Below are 23,205 nucleotides of genomic sequence, written 5' to 3'. Positions count from 1 at the left end.
CTCATTCAGACATTTTTGTAGTAGGCTCTAACAATCGGCTGCCACTTTTCTCCCTTTCCTGTGTAAAACGGTTTAAAACGGTCAGGAAGTGCCTGACAGATCTGAAAACAGTCTTCCTGACTGCTGTGATGTAAACTGGTGAAAAATGCAAACGTAGTATAACTATGCCGTTACCTAAAGAGGGACGATGGAAAGAGTATAAATGCAAAAGAATGGAGGTGTACCTTATAGCGGGCCTGATCTCTGTCGTAGATCCTTTTCTCAGAAACCATTTTGGGGGCGAAAAAGTTGGCAAGTTTGCCAAGGTAGACGCCATTCCTCAGTCCCTCCTCCAGCTCTGTGGTCGGGGGCAAGTCCTCCTCTAAGCAGGCCTCCATCCACCTGAGAGTACACAAATACTGATCTCAGAGCAGCCAGAGAATTTTCTCTCTTGCAACCAAACTGACCTCAGTGGAAAACATCTTTTGAGGAAGTAATTATACATTTCAAAATACATTTCTAATTCAAATCTATGTCTAATATAATCTAATATACATCTATTCATGGCATAAAGCAGAGAATAACATTATGTCAAATTATTACTCAGCTAGCTGAGGTGAATATATATAAAGATGAGAAGAAACTATTCTCAGAGCTTAACTCATCAATTCAAGTGACTGGATAGAATTTCCAGTTAAATCACCATGACCATTCAAATTTTGTCCCTCTCTGTAATATTTAACAGCATGCTATGGTTACAGTCAGAGTATGAACACACATCAGTCCACTCTGTTTACCCTGCCACCTGAGATCTACTACACACTGCAGTGCAATTTATGAGGTGGCAGAATGCCTGCATGTAGTCCGCAAGTCAATATTGGCTTTTCCTACACCTGCTGCCCTTCTGATCCAAGCAAGAACTAAAGACTGGGCCAATAACACGCAAACATAAATCGTAATAAAAATGATCTCTTGCTGTCTTTGATCTATTATATAGACTGTTGGTGGGACAGTATGAATATGATTTTATTTCGAAGTATACCATCTTTAAATGAATGTTATAGGACAACACAGGATATAATATTAATTGATTGTGTCAGTGCTGCTATACTTAACTGAAATGTTTTTGGTTAAACAGAGCCACAAAATAGTGTGTAGGCCAGTGAGAACTGGGCATTGTTACAGGAAGCACCCACACTGAGCCCAGCATGCTTTAGGAAGGGGGCTGTGGACTGACATACAGTCTGAGCTTTGGGAGCAGGTTAAAGGTTAAAGGTTAGACTTACTTGTCGAGTGGACAATGTGAGGTTAGAGAGGTAAACAGTGAGCAATACTACTTCAATTAGTCTAAAGCCTCACTGATCACTGGTGAAGGTGTGAAGGTGATTTTTAATCTCTATAAGGAATGATCACAGATTTGTTTGACATCAAGATAGACACTAAAAAATTTAACAGAGCATATTCAGATGTTAAAAATAATAATGAGGACCTTCGTTCAAACTGATGTAATTTTCCTTTGAGAGGTTCAAGAGCAGAGTCAGAGCAGCTTTTTCTGCCAGACTATTCCCAGAGAGGTTAGGAAAAACCCATTCCAAAGAGCTAGTGAATGATTTATGGTGAATCATCAGGGTCTGAAAATCTGTTACACATTATCTTACTGCCTGGAAATGACTTCAACTTAACCTTTACCTTTATTAGACTCATACATTCATGAAATTTGGCCTCTGCATTTAACCCATCCTTAGGTGGGCTGCTGTAAAGCACCCGGGGAACAACTTGGGGTTCAGTGTCTCGCTCAAGGACATTGCAAAATGCAGACAGTAGGAGCCGGGGATCAAACCACAAACCTTATCGTTAAAGGACGACTACTCTACCCACTGAGCTGCCCGTGTGCCCTAGTGACACCATATTTATCATCATGGCTACACCTCTGTGCTAATAATTCAACCGCCAAAACTTTTCATGTGTTATGTTTTTACCTTTTTGCTCATCATCTTACACCTGACTTTATCCTTTATCTAATATACAGTGCTCAGTGGCTTTCATTCATACCAGCAGCTCCCACTGTACCTTTCCGTCTGCCAAGCAATAAAGCGTTCCCTCCCACATGCATGTGCACACAGACACCTTGTTTAGGTTAATTAAGGCCGTGTGGGTGCACAAAGGATCTAGTCTGCCAAAATATGTGTCAGCACATTAAAAGGACAACCACAACACATCATGCACTATCAACACAAACCCAGTGGAGAGTGTAGGTTAAGCACCTTGAGGAATAGAACATCCTCGTAACCAGTTAGATCGGCTGATGCTGTAGATTATGCAAGAAAAAAGACCTCTGCCATACTTCAGTGTTTATTAGAATGGAAAGTGCAGATGGTCGTTGCATTTTCGCTGTAAAACCTGGTGTAAAGCAGAACATTCATATTTCCATAGAAGTGACATAGTGGCGGGAATATAGTCATAAGGAACATCCTGCATGGGTAACAGAGCTCTCCTGTGAAACCTCACTTCCTGTACTTAAAACAATGTCTCCTTGTCTCCTGAAGCAGGACAGGCTAGCACTCCTGTTTACAACCCTCCAAAGCAGGCCTTCCTGTCATTGTCCGATCTGCGACTCACCGGGCAAAACAAAACACAGCTTTCTGGACTCTGGGATTTAAATCTGTCCCTCCGTCAACACAATATTAGTGATCTCCTTTGCTTTCAGCTACAGTGTTTTCTGACTACATACTGAAGGGGTGAATTCACAAAAGGATCATTAGTGCGAGATCTTTTGTGAATCGGACTTTGAGACGGGGCAGACAGTGATGCACAATCCACGGTGCTATCAGCAGCCGCGATCTATTCTTTGTGGATTCGTCCCAGAGTGTCTTCTGAAGGCTTGTGTCATGTAGCTTAGTCATGCTGGTCATGAGTTTGTGTTTGCGTGGGTGCCTGTGTGTAATGAGAGAAATTTAGCATATGTGGTGGGGTAGGGTGTGTTTGAAAATTAGGATAATATCATTGACTGGAAAAATAACATGCTCTAGATATCCTGGGTTGGACCCGTATCACAGCAAACCAGAAAGATTCCTATCCAAAAAAGCTACAAATTAAACTGTCAACTGTTTACTCTCTGGTTGAGCGGACAAAGTCTCATACCTGAAACTACTGTGAGCATGTGTGTGTTTTGTTAGGAGGGTGTGTCTATCAACTGACAACACCACCAACAGTTAAGACCAACTTAGCTCTCTACCAAGTGCACTTAAGGGGACTTTGCACAACAAAGCACGTGGGCAATCTGCTATGTAAAGAACTCCGGGCAAATATGACATCAGCAAATTAGACAATAAAAGTTAGTTTTGCATCTTGCATGCATTACTACGACTATCCTGCAGTTGACCTAATGTCATTTAAGGCACTGGAAGCAAAGCAACAATCGTTTCTCTCTTTCTGTTGTGTCACACATTGTTGTCACTGAGGATATTTTCATCAAAACTGCTGGTTGCTGTTTATTTGTTCATGCCGCTCCACCAGTGGTGCACTGGATAAAGGTTCCAGTTTTTAACAGAGAGCAAAAGGGCATTTTAACAATGACTTACAGTTAACAAGGGATCTAAAAGATAGAGGTCAAAGGACACACTGGGACACCATAGTTAATGATATGAGAGATACCTAAGCTTTTCCTGCTATGACAAGTCAAATTGTCTGCTGTGAAAAAGGCCTTTACCGACGCTGCAGATCAGATTGTGATGTCATTAATTACGCTATTGACATTTTAATAAGTCCACTGTCAAAAACTGGACATGTGACGTCTACGAGTTTAACAAACAATCATCTTGCGATCTAGAATTTCATAAAATCGGACTTTCCCATGTTTCCCAACTGTTTGTTTGGCTACAGATTACTTGATTATGTTGGAGGAGCAGTACGTGTTTTTTCCCGCTTATTGAAACACTAAGGACATTTCTTGGCAGCTTCTGATGTCCTGGAGTTATGGGTTAACTGAACAAACACATGCAGTGTTAACAAAAACATAGGTGGATAATGAAACTAGGTCTCTTGTAAGATCATAACCCAGGTGTACTAAAAGAGCTATTTCTACATGGTTGGCTTGTTTCAGTGACTCCTGACCCCAGAGAGCAGAGCCTAATCCCACGCTCTCTGTAGTAGTTGACAGCTTCATTAGCAGCTGTCTTAATCCTAATCTAATTTGACGGCTTTCCCAGAATAGAGGTTCCACTCTACAATTGAAAGGAGCGCAGAAAAGTCAGTAGCACTGGGATCATGCAATAAAAGGAAGCTAGAAAGTGTGTGTATGCGAGTGTTAAACAGGGGTGATTTTAAGGTTGCCTGTGGAGTGATACTAAAGCACCTGTTCCTTAAACTGACTCAGTGCAGCGGAGCTAGCCCTCCACTGAAGTTTTTTCAGCACACTAAAAAAAAAGAAAAATGTGTGATAATCTAGGCGTGGTCTGATTATGATGGTTGACCGAACCTGTGCTCGGTCTAGCCTCCCTGCCCTGGTAGACCCTTATTATCCTGTGACATAAGCAGATAATTCAGGGCTATTCAAATAGTCTTCACTGAGTCAAAGTGCAAGTTCAGTTGTCAAACAATAATCTGTCAGGAAATGCTGATGTGAATGACGCTCATATAAAGAGTGTCCCAAGAAAGAGCATGATTGCTGAATCACCACTGGAATGCTGTTACAGTACAGTGTTACAGTAGGTTCAAATCCATCTTTGTTTGACAGGGTGGGGTTGTCACAAAATCAGTGTGTTAAAAGGAGGCATGATTACACTTCCTGTTCCTTCCTACTTGGGTGGAAGCTCTTATAAAGAAGACAGGAAGTGGTTTAGTTTTTGCTTTTGCACGGGCACCTCACAAGATGGTTTATGTTGTCTTTAGCATGAAATCATTTTGAAAGATTCTTGTGAAACTCATTGCAAGCCATTAGAAACAAAAGTATTTACTAAACCTACTGAGAATTATCAACAAACCTTCTAGATCTTTAGTTTATTATTTGATTATTTCAGCGATCAGTCGATGAGTTGAAAGGGAGCCACTCTTTCCAGTCAGTCAGCACCTCCCATTTCTTAATCACCCACGATCTCATGAATGCTTACAGCTCCGTGTCATCATCTCACGTGCAACGCTCACTCTGCCTTTATCTGTCATTACAGCTCCGTGCTACTACAAAAATTGTTCCCTTATCTATCATATTCCGCTCACTTTCTCTCCGCCACTTCATTTCTCAACCACTCCCTGCTGTTTTTATGATGCCGATTAAGCGGACAAACTTATAACACAGAACTGTTCTACATGATTAAACATTAAACAAAGCGAACGCTTGACCCAAGAACACGCCCAAATGTAATTCCTCCAAGCTATGAGTTGTGACAAAGTAAACACTATAAAAGAAAGTGGTTGCCTTTAATCAGCATGTGCCATTAAGCTCCTCTTATCTTCAAGGTTTTTTCCCCTCCTCCCGTCTTACCGTTTGGCCTCCTCCAGGTGACACAGGTACTCGTAGGCGATGTTCTGTCGTCTCCTCTCATCCATCTCCTCCGCCGACTGCCTCTCATCGTCCTGGATGGCTAGAAAAGGCACACAAATTATGTCACAATATGGCAAATGTAAACAAAATCACATGAGACCAAACCTATTATATGTGTAAAAGAAAAAAACTTTTATAATGAATGTTATTATTTTTTAATTAAAGCTTGTTTAATAACATTTTATATTGAATTATAGTTCAGTATCCAGATCCGTGTAACCTGCATTAGTCATTCACAATTACTTGGGTGTGTTTTATATTCATATAGTAAGTTATCTTGACACAGATAACATGACACAGCTTATTCACACAAAAGGCTATTTCAAACATTACACAGCAAAAAATAACACACTCTTAACACATGATGATACAGAACAGGTTATACAGTACTTCAACAATTTGCATTCAGCATTTTATCAATGATTGTAAAGAATCACCTCAAAGGAAGCTGCTCATTAGACTGACATTAAAAGTTTCAATGGAACTGACATGTACAAGTGCTGTACAGCAGGCTTTCATTGTGAAAGCTTCACAAAGACTGAGAGGATAATTCTTGTTAAAGGGAGTTTATTTTGACTGCAGGGCTCTTGAGTGCCTCTTAGAAACTGAACTACATCCCATGCCCCGATGAACCCTTGTCTGAGGAAGATGAAACAGCCATGTCAAAGTGGCCGCAGTGGGGTGCCCCGACTGACAAGTGACTTCTGCTGCGAGTTGACCTTTACCTGCAGCTTAATGAGATCTTCTCCGCCCCAACGCTCTAATCCAATCAAATCTCTTTATTTCTGGCTGACTGAAGGGACAATCTCAGAGCTTTTTCCCACTGGACCAAACACCATGTCCTGGGTTTGAGTACAGGCTAGCAGCTGAGATTTCACAATCTGTATTAGGGTGTAGGACGTCAAATAAGACTGAAAAATACACATACTGTATACACCCATGAGTCAGTCTATCTTGTGTACATGGGTTGTATGAATATTATACCTCCAGTGATGCCAACTTAAACTGGTTAAACCTGTTGATTGATTAGCCTAAACAATCTAATCCCAATGCCCAGGAGGAGGGCAAAACATTAGCCTTGGTCACCACGGTCTACCATCGCCAAATAACCTCCACACATGAAGACAATTCAGCTGTTTACTCATCAAAGTTGGAGATCTATAATCCTTACTTAGTGCTGTGCTTCAGTTGCTTAATGCTGTTATGTCTTTTGGAGCATTTTATGCCTGGAAATTGTATCTTTCTTTATTGAGTTTGGAGCTGCAACGTGGAGCACAAGACAAATTCCCCCCACGGGGACATTTAAGTTCAACCTCTCAAGCACTCTCTGTTAAATTCTGCCTATTCATCAGCCACCTGCGTAGACATCCGTTCACTCGGTCTCAATAGAGGCTTGACATAATACTACTCACATGTGAGAAGAGAAACAAGCTAAACACACACACAAAATGGGGTGTCCAGCCTCCTGAGTGAAATGCCCTAACGCTTCATGAGCACAGTATCTGGCCATCGAACCATAGATCAGTGGCCCAGCTGTGCAGCTGTGACCTGGATGCAAATGTGTATGAACACTCATGTCAGGTTTAAAAACAGCCCCAGTGCAGCCATTACACACACACTACCTCCTCTACTGACTCACTCACACACTTCCTGGAAGAGCCTGTCTGAACTCTTTTACTGAGCGTTATATTTAACCCTCAGGATGCATTTGTTGTGTTTGTGTGTCACAGGATCACCGGACCTAAGTTATGGGCTCCATGAGTACGTGTCATGAGGGGGTGGGGGGGATGAAGGGAAACTACAAATCAAGACTTTGCTTTTGGGTTAGTCCATGTCATAAACTAAGGTTAGTCTGACATTTATTGAAATTGATCTCAGGGAACGACTTTGCGTTGGTCCCATAACAGCACTTGCAAGTTAAAAATGCATGCAGGGGGCACCATTACACAATGACAAGGCCTACAAATGAAAGATATAGCTTGTTGGATCATAAGACTACCCTATCTCAGTCTTTGCAACAAAATACTCATTATTTGACACACCTCCCTTTGGATGCACAGAAGCCAAACATCCATCACACAGCATAAGATAGGGTGGTCTGCAATGCAACAACAACTGATCAATGAAATTCAATGGGATGAAGTCAGAGGCAAAAAGATTGCATTGATGACATAATTGATTGGTGTTATCTCTCAAAAGTTGCACTTTGCCCACAGATGTTGGCCAGTGGCAAGATTTACATACAGTTAACTCTGACTTGAAGTATTTTGCAGACTTTATATGTGTTTTATATCAGTTACATTCTTAACATACTCATGGGGCAAGTTCTCAGCAGCAGCAGCAAAATCCCAGGTTAATGGTTAACCTATGAGAAAACACCTTATGTGTAGACAGGCTGATATGCCAGCCATTAAATAAATAGATAAAAAAAAAATCACTGTGGTGCAGTTGGGGAAACTTTGAAGGAAAAATACTATTCATTTTAGGGAAATTTGCAGCCCCCAAAAAAAACCACATACAACCTGGACCCTGAACATACCAATGTTAGGCTATTGGCTACTTTTAATTCAACAACCAGGATGTGACCTTCCTTCACCTAAAACACATCTTTCATTGACAGTTTTTTATCACTCACATCATATTTTATTTATATTCTTCTATATTGTCATGGATCGACACACCTACTACTACTACTACTACAGGTATCCTGCTGTTCAGAGGAGCCAGGTGCTGCTTTAAACCACCTGCTGCTCATCAAACACAGGAGTTAACGGTGTAACCTTAAAGTGTTAGAGAAAGTGTTACTTACTTCCATAACGCGGCTTTTGAAGAGTTGCGGTTTCTTCATGGTGCATCTTGCGTCGTTTCCTCCTCCACTTGTGAACGCGTCTGAAATGGAAACAACTTCACCCCACGAGCTGACGTTACAGCACACCAGCCAGCTATATGCCGCGCCTCTCAGGATATACTGATATGATTAAATAACTGGAGAAAAAAACACCGAAAATGGGCTCACGACAGTCTCTAAAAGGTTTCATGAAAGTGCCAACTCCTTTGCAGCACTTTGTCACTTGCAGCAGACGAGCCCCATCATGGTGTGCACTTCTTCTTTGGCTTGACTCCTGAACAAAGTGTTTGTGTTATCTTGCCCCCTCTAATGCTCTGAAGTGAAATGATTGACGGGACTAGGAGATGGACATTTTGAGCACCTTGCACCACCTGCTGGTCAAAACAAAAGGTGCTGCATTCACTGCCACTGGGGAAAAAGGTAAATAATAAAACACCTATATGGGATTGTCTATGTGTTCCATAATGACCCCATGTCAATTGCCCTTGTGGGTTTCATGCAGGAGTACACTGAGTGTTATATGGGCCCAATCTTGGCAACATAAACCAAAACACATCTCGGCCCTAGGTTTAAAGGTCCTGTATTATAAAAATGTGAGAATTTCATGTTTTTTTTAATTATAAAGCAGGTTTAAATCCTATATAAATACTGTGAAAGTATCGAAACACTCAATCCACGGGGAAATTCACACAGCCCGTATTCAGAAACTCTGCATTTGAAACAAGCCGTCAGGATTTCTGCCCATTCGTGATGTCACGAATATACAATATTTAGATCCTTGACACAATTTTAAATGTAAAACATTCTAAATGTGTCCCAGTTTATTCCTGGTTGCAGTGTAATGTGAAGAAGTACACATGGACCCAAGCTGTTGACTAGCATCGTTAACGCAATTCTGTTGCAATTCCGTCAAAATGCGCTAAAACGGAGCGTTTCAGACAGAGGGTAAATACAGGTATATTCAGGTCGACAGTATGAGGAAAGTAACGTTTTTTTTTAACATTAGAGCATGTAAACATGTTCTAGTAGAAACACAAAATACAAGTATGAACCTGAAAATGAGCATAATATGGGACCTTTAACTTCTATGTGGGAACTACATGGGGACTACATGGCCTGAAATATGGGATGTAAGTGGGTTTGTCCACAGTTTCCATGTTGGCCCCATGCACTAATTTCCCAGTAGTGACTACAACCCACACGGGTAGCCCACATGAGGAGCCCATGTGGGATCAACTTAGTTGATCCAAGTGGGCGCCATTTTTGTTGCCCATTCTGAGCCCATGAACTAATTTCCCATTAGTGACCCACCTAGAACCCACTTGGGTAGCCCACATGTACTTAGTTGATCCAAGTGGGCCCCAGATAAGATGCCCATTTTGGGCCCATACCCACTTGGTACCCAGGTACCCCCAGCATAACCCATGTGGGGCCCACATAACCATGTTGGCTGGGATGTAAGCTTATTGCTATCTTCCATTTTACCTTACTCTTTATACATATTTATATTAGTTTAATACTACCCTGTGTTTATTTTATAGCTTATCCTTTTGCCTTATTATCTTACATAAAGCACTTTGAACTGGCTTGTTGAAAGATTCTATACAAATACATTTGTCTTGCCTTTTAGTCAGTTAATATTTCCAGTATCTAAATTGTTCCACTAGATGGCAGCATTAGTTTGAGATTATGAATGGAGTAACCACAGGGAACACAGCTGCATACTGTATGTGTTTCTCTACATGTAGGCTACTTACACTCAACTACCTAGTATACTGATGTGTGGTGTTTCTAATATTTTGTCTACTTCATTTTAGATTTTAATAATATTGATTTTTTTCTCAGTATAGAATATAATTCAACAGCATCACAAACTACAGTACAGCCTCCAACATGGCCATAAAGTTGAATCAGTATCTCTCTTTAGTAAACTGAATATTATAACCTTCATAAAGATAGGATTTTTTGCATTGCACAGTTTCATATTACATTTTTACCTGATAAACTGACAACTAAGCTTATTTCATATGTTTATCTTTTATGTGCGTGCATGTACCCATGAACACATGCAAAAAAATCTACTTGAACAAATGGAAAAGTTTGCACTCCAAGTCTGCGTTCGCACAATTTCTCCACAAGATCGAGTGTTTGTTATAAAATAATGTAAAATAAGGCCTTGGTGCAAATGTCTTTACAGCAGGTAATACTGTATATAAGATTCATTTTATTCTGAAGTTTGAATAAGGGTTGTGAAATAAAAGCACAGCATCATTTGCTAGAGAACATAGCTTTTATTGTATACATGTTCAAAAGCAGCACAGTCTGCAATCCCTGCCTTTCCAGTTTATTCACAGGGCATCATTTGGCAAATATTTCTTCACATATTTTCACACTTATGGACCTCTGAACATACAGCTCAGCCATCCGATGACTGGCAGGCCCTTTCACAATAATATACACAGCTTTATTCTCCACGTACATTTGATTACCTCCATAAAATGGATGAACAGAACTTACAAGAGTGATACATTCACATTTTTCCTCAACAAAAATCAGAATATTGCCATCTTTTTCTCCCAAGAGACTTTACAGTAAGAACACAAAGTTGAGCACAAAAGAAGAAAAGTTTTCTTACATACATGCAAGTTTGTGCGCGCACACACACACACACACGCACACACACACTTACACACACAGTAGCAGGTGCGTAGGGGCTTTAAAGCCAAGGACACACTGAGATGTGATACAACAGAGACACAATAGATGGATTTATCGCTTGGACAAAGCAGGAGACACATGAGTCGATCAAGGAGCTTATACACATATAACCCAAGTCCACCAATATCAGCTTTGATATGTACATTATTTACACTCACACACACATACAGTACTCTCTCTGATACACGCACACACATAAATACAGTACATTTAAGCAATACCCCAAAAACACCTCAAACATAACAGGTAATATAATTTCTCCCCAATGTAACACAACAGGTAGATCTGCCACTAATTCATGTTTTAACTCATCCAGAAACACACAGATCAACTGACGTAGCGTTGGATTGACGCTGAGCAAAAGTAATTCGTTTTTATATCAGTGCATTTATTTAGAATACTTTTGTTTAAAAAATATCTGTTGCACAGTAGCAGCACTCTTCAGAATGTATTTTCCAACTGATTTTACAAAATCTGAGAAAAGTTGGGTCCATGGGAATGGATGCACATGTACAGTACCACTTTGGAAGCCTTTGTTGTTGTTGTTGTTGCTGTGTAGCCTTGACAAAGCCAACTGCAGTGCAACTGTGCAAAGGCAAACTACCTCTACGCTGCAATCACAGATACCACAAATACACAGAAAAGCAGGAGGACGCAGGCTGTTAGCCACAGAAAATATAATCCATGTTAAACAAGACTGAGAGCAACTGAATCGTTATGTTATATCTGAAAAATGTCAATATCAATTTGAATTTTTAAGAGGTATTTTGACACTTTGAAAATAGCAACGTGATTTTATTATTATCCTTTAGCAGTATGCACTGAGGTTCCAACGTTGAAAGACAAGATACATAATAACGAGTACAAGGTAGGTCATGTTTTCAAGTGTGAGATTATGGCAAAATTAGATTTTAGACAAAATGTTGGCAAGTCACAGCAAATAGCTCAGCACAGAGCTCAAATTTATCACCCGGTTTTGAATTTGTTTCACATCTTGAAATGTAACAAATATGCAAACAGAATTTCTGTTAAATATCTCCCAGATGATTTTAAATTAAAAAAAAAAGCCAAAAGGTTTCCGTAGGACACTTTTTCATCATGGGTGGCACCAATTAGCCCTCATAAAGAGGTGGTTGTCATTTACATTATTACTTTGTAGTCATGCTTGGTAACTTACACCATTTGATCATGTTAGGTTCATTTCACCTATTGGAACAATTGGAATTGTTTTTCAGGAGCGGAAGAGGCTTATCTCACCAAAATAAAAGTTTTATAAAAATAGTGATGTCTAACAAAAGAAATGAGTTTTTAGACCAAAAAATAATTAACACCTTAATAAGATACTGGCCATATATTTCACATATATCATATATACACACAAAAACAGCATGATTATTTTATCTATTTACTTCCTATTCAGTTTCTGTCTGTTCCTTATAACCTTTGGACACCACATGACTATGGGCAGACTGCTCCAGTTAAGGAGAGGCACATTTAAAAAAGGCCATTCAGTATTTTTAAAGGAAGCAGCATGACATGTCATTATCAACGCCACTGCCACAAGCAAAGATCCAACACAAAGCTAAATGAGAAGAAGAGCTCATCAGAGAGCCTTTGGGACAATAACACAACACATGGATGGGGACCTGGAGTACCAACATTTGGATAAAATGAATAATTCATCATTCCAACTTCCACAATAACACAAAGCAAAAGAAGAAAATAAAATAAGTAGCCTCAGATTCAACATAGCTACCATACAATTATTGGTACAAGAAAATACAGTTTTTCAATATGGCCTTTTTGATTCATGGTTGGGTAGGTAATGCAAAGGGCTTGGCGTTGAATTATCTATTTTGAAAAGGTCTCAGATGTCTGAGCAAATGTCATGTTGCGTAAAATACAGTATACGTGGGTATCAGTCTATTTTAAGACATGTATTTGCACATAAAATATACCTATGTGTGGCTGTTTATGTATTGGTGTTGGTTGCCTTCCTGCACACCGTCTACATGTCCTGTGTACTTGTGAGTGTTGTGGGCAAGCCAGCTGTCATACAGCTGTGTCGTGTGTCCGCTCTGTCTGATCATCTATTCCCTACGTTGTCACACAGAAGGTTGGCTGTGCTCATTACAGCTTGTTTATCACCTTTCTCCCCATCTGGCTTGTCCTAATAAGACTATATCAATATTAAAAGCCTTGAGCTTTAACCATGCAGTGACTCCACACACTCAGGTTATGGCTGCAGCTGGAAGGGGGCCACCAGTCACTGAAGAAAAACTCCACCAAAGTCTCAAAACCTGTGCACACTCTCAGCTGTCATGTGAAATCTCCACACAATACATTCACAAAAAAGGCTGAGCTTATTATTGACCAACAAGGAATCTAATGAGTTTTGATTTGTATGATAAACCTAAACATTAGCGAAATGCGATGAATAGTGTTGAGATATGTGTGAACCAAGCCATTTGCACTCCTTGCTCAACGCTCCCTGGGCTTCCTCTCGGATTCACCCAGGTTTTATCCAGGTTTTTAATCCCAGCTGCTGAACGCCGAGCCGTTGTTACATGAGGACATTCAACTTGGTGTCAGGCAACCGGAGCGCAACCAGGCCTCCCCCGACGAGCACAGACGAGGCCATGAGGATGGGGATGGACTTTGTGATGCCGACAAGAGAACCAAAAATCAGGTTCCCCAAGACTGCAGCCAGCTTACACAGAGCGTTGCAGAACCCAAAGCCTGTTCCTCTGATGGGGAGAGAAGAATCAGACACAGGAGGAGGTAGAGAAGAGAGAGAAATGTGTTAAAGTTCGACTCACCCCTGTGTTTTATGTGTTATTCTGTCCACTAGATGTAAATCCATAAAACAACTATGTACTCATCCATTGTTTGTCTTCTCACCTCCTGGCCGTAGGGAATGACTCAGTCGTGACCACATCCAGGGAGTTCCAGGCAGAGATGCTGAGGCCGTTGTAAAGGCACAACATGAAAATCATCATGGACTCACTGGTGCCGAACCACAAGAAGAAACAGCTGATGCCTGAAAGGACCATGGAGCCACCTGATGGACGCACAAAGCAAGAGTTAGTGCAAGTGACATTTATTTGACTAATGTTCAACTGAATTATAGGGCCTAACCAAAATTGCCTCTCATGCTCAATGATGGATGCCACATCCATACCATGAATCATTTCAACATCCAACAGTCGATGTAAAAACCAATTACTCAAGTGCACACACACAAACGTGAACCTCACTCACACACCCCTGTTCTTACCTAACATGGACAGACGCCCAATTTTGTCCATGAGAAGGGCGGACACGATGTTGCCGGGCAGAACAGCCAGCGTCCCCAGGAAATTGATGAAGTAAACCCAGTAAGCGCTGTAGTCATCATCAAACGTCATCTGGCATCCTTTCTTGTTGTGAGTGAATGTGCTGTTCACCACCTCGGTGCCGTCTATCAACTTGGCATCATCAATGTCTGCCCAGAGAATGAAAAACAGAGCCAATCACAACGCAGTCTATATTGTTGTCTTGCCTCACAGCTTTTTTTGCAAGTAAGAAAACTATTGCATATATAACATATATAAAAAAATGGTTACTCCCAAGACTTTATTGAAATTATGAAAGATATATATGTAATGGAGAAATTGACATTTTCTTTAAAGCGTAAAGTATGCAGATTATTATCATATTGGGTTAAATGGATACAATACTTTAGTGCCATTGAACCTAGCTATTTTATTTTATAATTTTAAAGATGTAAATAACAAACTAAATAATTCCCCTACTTTTGCCATCTATAGGAAATCAATGAATGTGATGTTTTCTGTGCAGTAAATTGTATTCCAGTCTGTTCCCAACATCTCCTTTCCTGTTTTTTTCTTTTCTTTTCAAAGGTTTTCTTGTTTATTAATTTATTCAATTTTAATAGTTTAATTTTATGATTTTTTTGATTGTTTGTTTTATTTTACTTAGTACTTTTTTTCATTTACAGTTTGTGCTCATATATTTGCAAAAAACATACGAAAGAGTAATGATGAGAAGGGTCTATGGTGTAAAAACAGAATGATTTTTGAAGTACTCTCAAATGTTCTTTTTCACCATGACCCGATTAAACCTGATGAATCTAATGATCAGAAATGACATAACATGCCACTCTAGCTGTGTATTCATGTCAAAGTTAGGAATATTTAACATTACATCTCACCTGTGTTGTAGAAGAAAGCATCAATGAAGGTGCAGTTGCGGAAGAAGGAGCCCACCGATGTCACATCATCAAAGTAGCAGTTACGAAAGGTAGAGTCGATGAAGGTGACGGACCTCAGCTTCATGTTGATGAATCTGAAGAAGCACGGTTACATTCTGCTTTTGTAAAACTCTATCACAGTATAATAATCAATCTAGCCTGCTGTAAGTTGACTTGTCCTACCGGTCGTTGATGAAGAGGCCATTTCTGTGTATCTGGTTCTCCAGAGTGAAGTTGAAGGTGAAGTCTTCGATGCGTTCATTGTTGTGTAGCTTCACTTTGGAGGCATACTCATCTGCCTGAAGGTGTTTGATGACATCAGGGAACCAGACTGACAGGCCATAATACCTGGAACCAGAAGCATACAGTAAGATCAAGAATCAATTGATCAGCCAAAGAATATTGATTTTAGAGATCTGACAAAAACATGGACAGATACACTCTTCCATGTGAAATCAGATGCAGAAGAAGACCAGGAGACACTTGTGGTTTCTGTTTGAGTCTAAAGAGTGTTTTCAGGGTGTTTTTTTAATCTCTGGCTGCGTTCACTCCTATCTCTGCTCCCGCTGAGACACCAATGGACCAGTATTGATCCAACAGACTGTGATTGATTCCGAGACCATGCAACTTCTGCACAGCGGAGAGATCGAGATGACAGAAATGCAATTTGGCCGCAAGCCCGACTGCCTAGTGCTATTATCTGACCAGCGAAATTAGACTTGTCTATGACACAAATGACATCAGGAAGAAGCTCACCCGAATGACAGCATGAACCACACTATGGCTAGTCGTATCATGTTTTCTCGCATAGGGTAGTTGAAGCACTTCATGAGATTCAGATAGATCTAAAAAGAGATAAGAGACATATTACACATCATGTGATCAAAAGTGGACAGAAATTCATAATAAGATAGAAAATGAACAAACAAGTAGCTTTCTGCTGCAATTAAATGAAAAGACAAATACTGTATGTACCCCGTGTATTTCAGACTTTATCCTAAAGAAGAACTTGGAAAATCGGTTGCCAGACTCTGACTCCATTTCCACCAGTTCATCCAGCTGTTTGGGGATCTTAATCCTGTTTACCTGAGTAACCAAGAAAGAAAATGATGATCACAGTATAATACAACAGGTACATTCAAGATGCAAGATTAAAAGCACATGATAACTGTAATGAAAATCAATGTAAACAGTGTGTACTACAGTACATGATCAATTGAAGAAACGTGTGTTGACTAAGAGGCTTTCCCAAAGTGCAGCTCACGAAGCAAATAAGCCTGAACGACACAAAACAGCTTTCAGAAGCTTCATAATTCAGATATGATCCTGCACAGTGAAAGCGTTAAACCTGTCCCAGCGGTGGCAGAATATAAGCCTCTTTGCTTCCTTAAGCATCAGGAAACCCAGCCAAGACAGCACACGGCAGAGACAAACACTCACGGTGAAGACTTTCTCCGGCTGCCCACGCGCTCTCATGTTGGTGTCGTGGATCTGTTTGAGGATCATCCAGGCTTCATCGTGCTTCCCCACCTGACAGGAAGGAAAGAGAGACGGTTAATTCATGGGCTCAGCGCTGGTCTCGCTCACTCAGGGACAGCAACACATCCACGATTGTATACACTGTTCCTTTGATTTTTCCAAGATGGGTCAAAATGATGAAAGTCACGACAACGGTGACTCATTTTACTTCAAAGGGTAATTATCCTGCAGCAGCAAACCTACTGTCACGGAGCTCCAAGCTTCTGTTTTTTGCAGACACATATACGGCCTCCTCCAAGGGTTTTAGATGACTCACACTGTTTGGTCTGATCAAACATCTGTTGGGAACTGTCCAAGTACTCTCAATTTGCCTGACGTATTACTCTGGATATGTTGAATGTAAAAAACTGATAAGCCCAGACGGTTGGTGACAATGACACAGCACCGCGGGGCACCATTCTTGAAGATACAACTGCTGCAGCAGATTTCATGAGGGATCAGAACTGTTTCTTAATCTGCAATAATTAAGGAAAACAGCATTACCTCAAGGTAGAACCTGGGACTTTCTGGCATGAAGGTAAGCGCCACCACGGCACACACACAGGGCAGGGCACAGACGACCACAAACACTCTCCAGCTGTGAAACTGGTACGCTGAACCCATACTGAAACTCCAACCTGTAAACGGTGGCATACAACACAAACAATAATCAGATGGATGACCTGGCAGAATAGGAAGTGAATGCATTTAAATACTTGATGAAAACATGACATGTGCTTCATTTACATTTTTTTTGCAAACACTGCTGCAATAGTGGGTAACATTATGTTGGATGACAATATAATATGTTGAATATATCTGACATCGAATGGTGTCTTTACCAGCCGTGATAGATGCTGGTATTGTTTTCACCTTGTGAGTCTGTGTGTGAGTCATCGTGGCAAAATGTGGTCCTATGGAGACACTGTCACCTACTGTAGCAGGAACTACCACAGAGGGGGTTTTGAATACATTGCCAGATGTTTGTATTTCTGTCTGTCAGTGTGTCTGTCGACAGGTTTTGTCACCGTGATGGCGTCACAACCGTGCAAGATGCAGTCACAAAACTGCACAGGTGTGTAGTTGAGATCAAGTTCGAAGATGGCCGTGGTCCGGGCAAAGAAGACCAAGGATAGATCCCATCGCAAGACGGTCTCTAGTTTTGTTGATGCAGCTTTTCCATATGTGGCATATTGTCATGATTCTAAAGAGTATTTGGCATCTTTGAAACACTAATAATTGTCTCATGTTAATCCGAAAAGCTGATAAATACATGTTACATGTTACTATAATGTAAAACATTCAAGTGATCCTGAAAATAAATCACTGTTAATGGTCATAACTGCACCAGACCACAATTCACAAAGTGTCTAATTGATGAATTATACACTAATCCTCAGTGCACCATTTGAAGCCAGCAGGTGGCTATTTATCCAATCTTCAGCTCACAAGGGCGTAATAAAAGCAAATATGATTACTTACAGTAAGTCTTGAACTAATGCTTTGAGGAAGCAGTGACTAAATAATATTAAGTTTAGTGTAGATACTACTGTAGATCCTTATCAGAGTGGGGGCTGGGCCACTTGATCTGAGAGGCTGATTCCAAACGTTATGTGTGAAACTCGTACTGCGAACACAAAGGGGCTGCAAATAAAAGATGGCTTTTAAATGAGAGCACTCCTCGGCCGCAGCAGAGTGATGTGTAAGCTCAGAGATGAATGGCTCTGCAGAGGGAACAGAGAGAAGTGCACAGGGACGGGTTAATTGAATGTGTAGGAAAGGAATTGAGTGTTTTCTGCTAAGTTAAATCTTGTTGCACCTGATCTCAGCCTGCAGGCACTCTCCCAGACTCATTAATCATTGTAACATGAATACACACACACACATTTATACACACACGCGGAGACTTAAACACTCTCACAAAAGGGAGAGATGCACACATATACGCACGTACACAAAAAAACTTGCATTGACAGAGGAAAGGCACAGAAATGAATCACATGAATTACCATAAGCAGATGACACTGACACGACTAACATGCTACCATAAAGGCAAACTCCCACCCACACATATACATGAGTAAATACATCAATATACATACAAAATAATACATCATGCATTTTCCTTTTCCTTATGCAAAAGGACACCTATTTTTAAGCATTTTCACAAAATAATTTAGTAAATCATTCAGTGGAGAAAGGAGAGAGTATCACATACAGACACCATGAGTAAGAAATAATGAAAGATTTGATCTGTTGTTGCCACAAACAAACAACCTAATTCATGGTTCTTTCTCTGACAAACAAAGTTTGTAACTAAACATAAGAATTAGAAATAAGTATTGCTGTAATTCAAATTTGTGGGAGAATATGTATTCATTCCGAATATAAAAACATTTTTTTTGCAATATTTTATCATAATGCAACTTATACTTAACTCTTATTCATCAGAATATAACATGTGTGTATCCTTTGCACCTTAACTGCAATCTGTATATATGTATATGTCTATTTATACACACCACATGTATCTTCATTTGTATATATTGTCTTAATCGGCACTTTTACTAACACTGGTTAAATGCAAAACTGCATTTTGTTGTACTTGTACTCGTACTATTTGCAATGACAATAAAGTTGAATCTAATCTAATCTAATATGGAATTACTGTATTGAGTTTGTTCAGAGAAGAACATTTGTGTATATATACAGCAGTACCAGGACCAGCCAGGATGCAATCACAAATGTACAATGTACTGTATATCTATCTATAGATCTGTATTGGTGATCTCCTTGACTTCATTTTTTTAGAACTTTTGGGAGGAAGCACAGAGAGGGGTCGCTGTGTCAGTCGTGACCTCCCACGGTTCTCGACAGATCGTGCTTCGTGGAGATGGCGCTCCAAAGGGAATAGCACCATTATCCATCAACAGGCGTAGGAGGAGAGTCAGGGGGTGGGGAGGGTGTTAACGCTAATGGTTATGCCAGAAAAAGGGCTGCTTGGAATTAATCTCACAGCGTATCCCAGTAAAATCCGGCTTTGAAAGCAACGCATATCAAATGCTAAAAACAACTATTTTCAAAGGGGGGTGGGCGTCTTATAAGTGGTGTAAATGCATCCCAGAGGAGACCAGAGAGATGTCTCGGTAGAAAGCAGAAACCAGTGAAAAATAAATAAATAAACATAAAACAAAAACTGCAAAAGGAAATAAGCAATGATTGGGTTTAACTCTCATGGCGTCATCTGCTGGGCAGTATAAGAGTAATGACTTTTGGAGACGACGTCCCGACTGTGTGTATTCCCGCTCACTCTGAGTCCCTTTATTTATTTCCCTGTCTTTATCCCTGTGTGTGTGTGTGTGTGTGTGTGTGTGTGTGTCTGTGTGTGTGTGTGTGTCTGTGTGTGTGTGTGTGTGTGCGTGTGTGTGTGTATGTCTGGAACGACTCAGAGTGAGAGAGAGAAGTAAAGAAAGAAAGAGACAGAGTAACAGAGAGAGAAAGGGAAGGAGTTGTTCAGCAGTGATTGCCTTTTCTACAAAAATGTAGCGTGGCTTCCTGCCCCTCAGGGTTACTGTTTCACCCAGGCCATTGGAAATCTCATTACAGGGATTATGTACATAATTGACTAAGTCTATGGATGACTGACTCTGCAGTGCTACACTATACTCCCAGGAACAAGATACGATAGATAGATAGATAGATAGATAGATAGATAGATAGATAGATAGATAGATCTACATATATACCACACAGATATGAGAGTGATATCATGGTTTACAGAAAGCCAAAATGATATAATGCCGTTCGAGTAGTACAAGCAGAGGAGTTACAATTAATTGACAACGATGTGAAGTCCGCTGCGGGGGATTTAATCTTTAATCTGTAGATCTGAGCGGTGTCTAATGAGGTTACTCTCGTGGTGGGCTTTCTTGGCAGCAAATAAACTCCTCAAACTCTCCCGTCAGTGTGACGAGGATCTGTGCCGAGCAGACCTCCTTCAGGGCCCCAGCTGTGAGTCTGGCAGGGGGGCTTGTGGGAGACATTAGGAGTCAGCGAGTGGATATGATAAATGAGAGCCCTAATGGTGTATTAAACGCCAGCGTTGAGGCACTTGTATCACAACTCGTCACTGATACCTTATTCGTTCACAAAGGTATCTATGCAGGAGGTGTTTCGGCCCATGCATCGTAGTGCTGTTGGTTGCAGGCACTGCAGCACTTTAGTGAAAACATTAAAAAAAAACGCTGGTGAGCGCTGGAGTATGTATGCAAGACACGTATAGTTTCCTCGGAGAGAAAAAGAGGCGGAGTGGTAGTGAGTGTCAGAGAGAATAAGAGCAAAGTAAGGCCACTACCATCCCTTCAATACGATATCAGCAGATCTGACAGCAGAGTTTCCACTCAAAGAGTCGTTCTGGTTTCAGAGCGGTTTGTGAGTCCTTCTGTACAGCCATGTGAGCGCATCTACAGCTGTGTGTATGCACCTCCGTTAAACTCCATGATTAGCAATGCCGTGTGTGTGTTATGTGCCTTTCTGTGTCTGTGTGTGTGTTAACCCAGATGACCTCTTGCAATGTCAGATGTTATTGCCTTCAATTTCCCTTGAAGTAGACCTGTATGTGGCTGCAGCCCAGTAAAACATCATCCATGCCACTTACAGCAACACACACACACACACACTGTCTCTCCCTCAATGACGTCACAGGTTGGCTAAAGCATGGTCTGGCCATAAATCACCTCTAGCTGTAGCTTTGTCCTATTAGAGCAAGGAGAAAAACCTAATTATGCTTGATCAAGAAGAACACTTTGCGGAGACAGAGAACAGAGAGAGAGGAGAGGTAATAAAAGGAAGGACAGAGTTAGACAGAGAGATGGGGTGAGTACAAAACAGGAGGACGGGTGGGGTGGGGGGTTGTGCGGGGGCAGTAAAAGGAAGGGACAGGAGGTTAAAAAAGCAGGGAAGAAGTGAAGTAATGTGAGTAGAAGAAGAGGAGAGGAAGAAAAGATCATTCCGTTCTTTTTGGTTTCTTTTCATGATGCTGATATCTAATGCGGTATTGTCATAAATCACAGCTTTCTCTCCCCCACAGGCCCACCCACTGTCCCTCACCCTTTCAGCATGCGTCTGCTCTATGGTATCCGTGCGTACGTTAATCTCTTAACCTCTGCCTCTCACAGCCTGCAGCCACTCACAGCTATTAGGTGATTGATTCCCATGGCAGGGAAAACTAAAATCTCCAGCCACAGCCCTGGGGAAGCCTTACAGTTTTATAACCTGTAGTCAGGAGCTTATAGCATAAAGTCACATTGCCAAGCTGCCAAACGTAATCCTGTTACGGCCTTTTCACTAGATATAACTTTTATACAACTCATAATTGGCCTTTTTTTCTTTATTAGGAAGCACAATCCCAAGCCTAGTAAGATGGGTGTAGCTACATTACAATATTTTCTAACCGATAAACTCACCATAGTGTGGTATGATGGCCCAGGCCATAGCAGACGCATAGATCTCTCCAATCATCCAGAACATACACAACCAGCTGAGGTGTTCTCCTCTTTTCTCCCTGGACAACACCTCTGCAAAGAAGGAGAAAACGATGGGCACAGCACCTCCTATCCTGCAAGAGCCAGAGAGAATGGAAAAGTTAGTGGGAGTAGAGGCGGAAACTTAACTTTATTAATCCAGTTTGCGGCCTGTTTTTGTTCCTTCAGTTGAAGAAGAACAAGTCAAACATTGCCAAAGAAATGGTAATTTGATTAAATGTTAAAATTCTATCCGACTAAGCATATTTTTTCCCCCCGAAATTTAATACAAATAAAATCCTCAGTGCCAGTTCCTCATGATTCAGAGGCACAGGTCACATTGGCAGCTTGGACAGCCTTTTCAATTACTCAGGATGTCTCTGGGGAGAGTGGTGCATGATGCTATTACTGAATTAGCTCTTAAAGGAACAGTTACAGCATCTACACCATGTTTCTATGTAGTAAGAGGCTGACACACGATCTGTCTCTGCTAGAGTTTTCATTTTCACACACTCTGAAACACACTAAGAGAGATCCTAAGATTGCAAGGATGTATATATTTGGATGAGTTTTCCTTATGGAGTGAGGGTGTCACTGGCTATAACATCTTAGACATTGGCTGTTAATAGATTTTACTGCTCTGCATTGCAGCAGTAGGAGAAAATTACATTTAGATAGACAAATAGACGTATATTCAGTAAACCCTCCATGGTAAAAGAGTCAGAAACTACAAACTTTCTGTGGAGCAGTAGGAGAGAAAACAGGCTTTACGTTATCATTAAAGGAAATTGCTTTCATCTCTTTTCAACAACTTTAATAATTATTCAGT

General features: G+C 40.8%; 2 protein-coding genes across 4 annotated transcripts in view; both read right to left on the bottom strand.

The window, feature by feature from the left end:
* Positions 1-8,679, bottom strand: part of iqgap2 (IQ motif containing GTPase activating protein 2) — a 33,086-nt gene extending 24,407 nt beyond the window's left edge. For 2 of the 3 annotated variants that reach the window (XR_012594278.1, XM_074638202.1), the window contains exons 1-3: positions 8,328-8,674; positions 5,459-5,558; positions 225-381 (exon numbers count right to left, since the gene is read on the bottom strand). Coding sequence is in view for 2 of the 3 variants with exons in the window: in XM_074638202.1 (XP_074494303.1) it covers positions 225-381; positions 5,459-5,558; positions 8,328-8,373 (303 nt within the window). In the remaining variant the exon portion in view is untranslated. Of the gene's footprint in view, positions 1-224; positions 382-5,458; positions 5,559-8,327 lie in introns of all 3 variants that reach the window. The other variant, XM_074638203.1, reaches the window with a different exon arrangement.
* A 1,973-nt stretch (positions 8,680-10,652) lies between these two features.
* sv2ca (synaptic vesicle glycoprotein 2Ca) overlaps positions 10,653-23,205 on the bottom strand; it is a 29,695-nt gene continuing 17,142 nt past the window's right edge. The window contains exons 4-13 of the mRNA XM_074638204.1: positions 22,320-22,471; positions 17,359-17,492; positions 16,777-16,866; positions 16,312-16,422; positions 16,093-16,181; positions 15,520-15,684; positions 15,298-15,431; positions 14,362-14,568; positions 13,986-14,145; positions 10,653-13,831 (exon numbers count right to left, since the gene is read on the bottom strand). Coding sequence (XP_074494305.1) covers positions 13,648-13,831; positions 13,986-14,145; positions 14,362-14,568; positions 15,298-15,431; positions 15,520-15,684; positions 16,093-16,181; positions 16,312-16,422; positions 16,777-16,866; positions 17,359-17,492; positions 22,320-22,471 — 1,426 coding nt within the window. The 3' untranslated portion in view covers positions 10,653-13,647. The remainder of the gene's footprint in view (positions 13,832-13,985; positions 14,146-14,361; positions 14,569-15,297; positions 15,432-15,519; positions 15,685-16,092; positions 16,182-16,311; positions 16,423-16,776; positions 16,867-17,358; positions 17,493-22,319; positions 22,472-23,205) is intronic.

This window comes from Sebastes fasciatus, chromosome 6 (genome assembly GCF_043250625.1).
Source record: "Sebastes fasciatus isolate fSebFas1 chromosome 6, fSebFas1.pri, whole genome shotgun sequence".
In the NCBI taxonomy this organism is placed as follows: Eukaryota; Metazoa; Chordata; class Actinopteri; order Perciformes; family Sebastidae; genus Sebastes; species Sebastes fasciatus.
The sequence above is the reverse complement of the archived record's forward strand: the minus strand, read 5'-3'. Positions and strand labels throughout refer to the sequence as shown.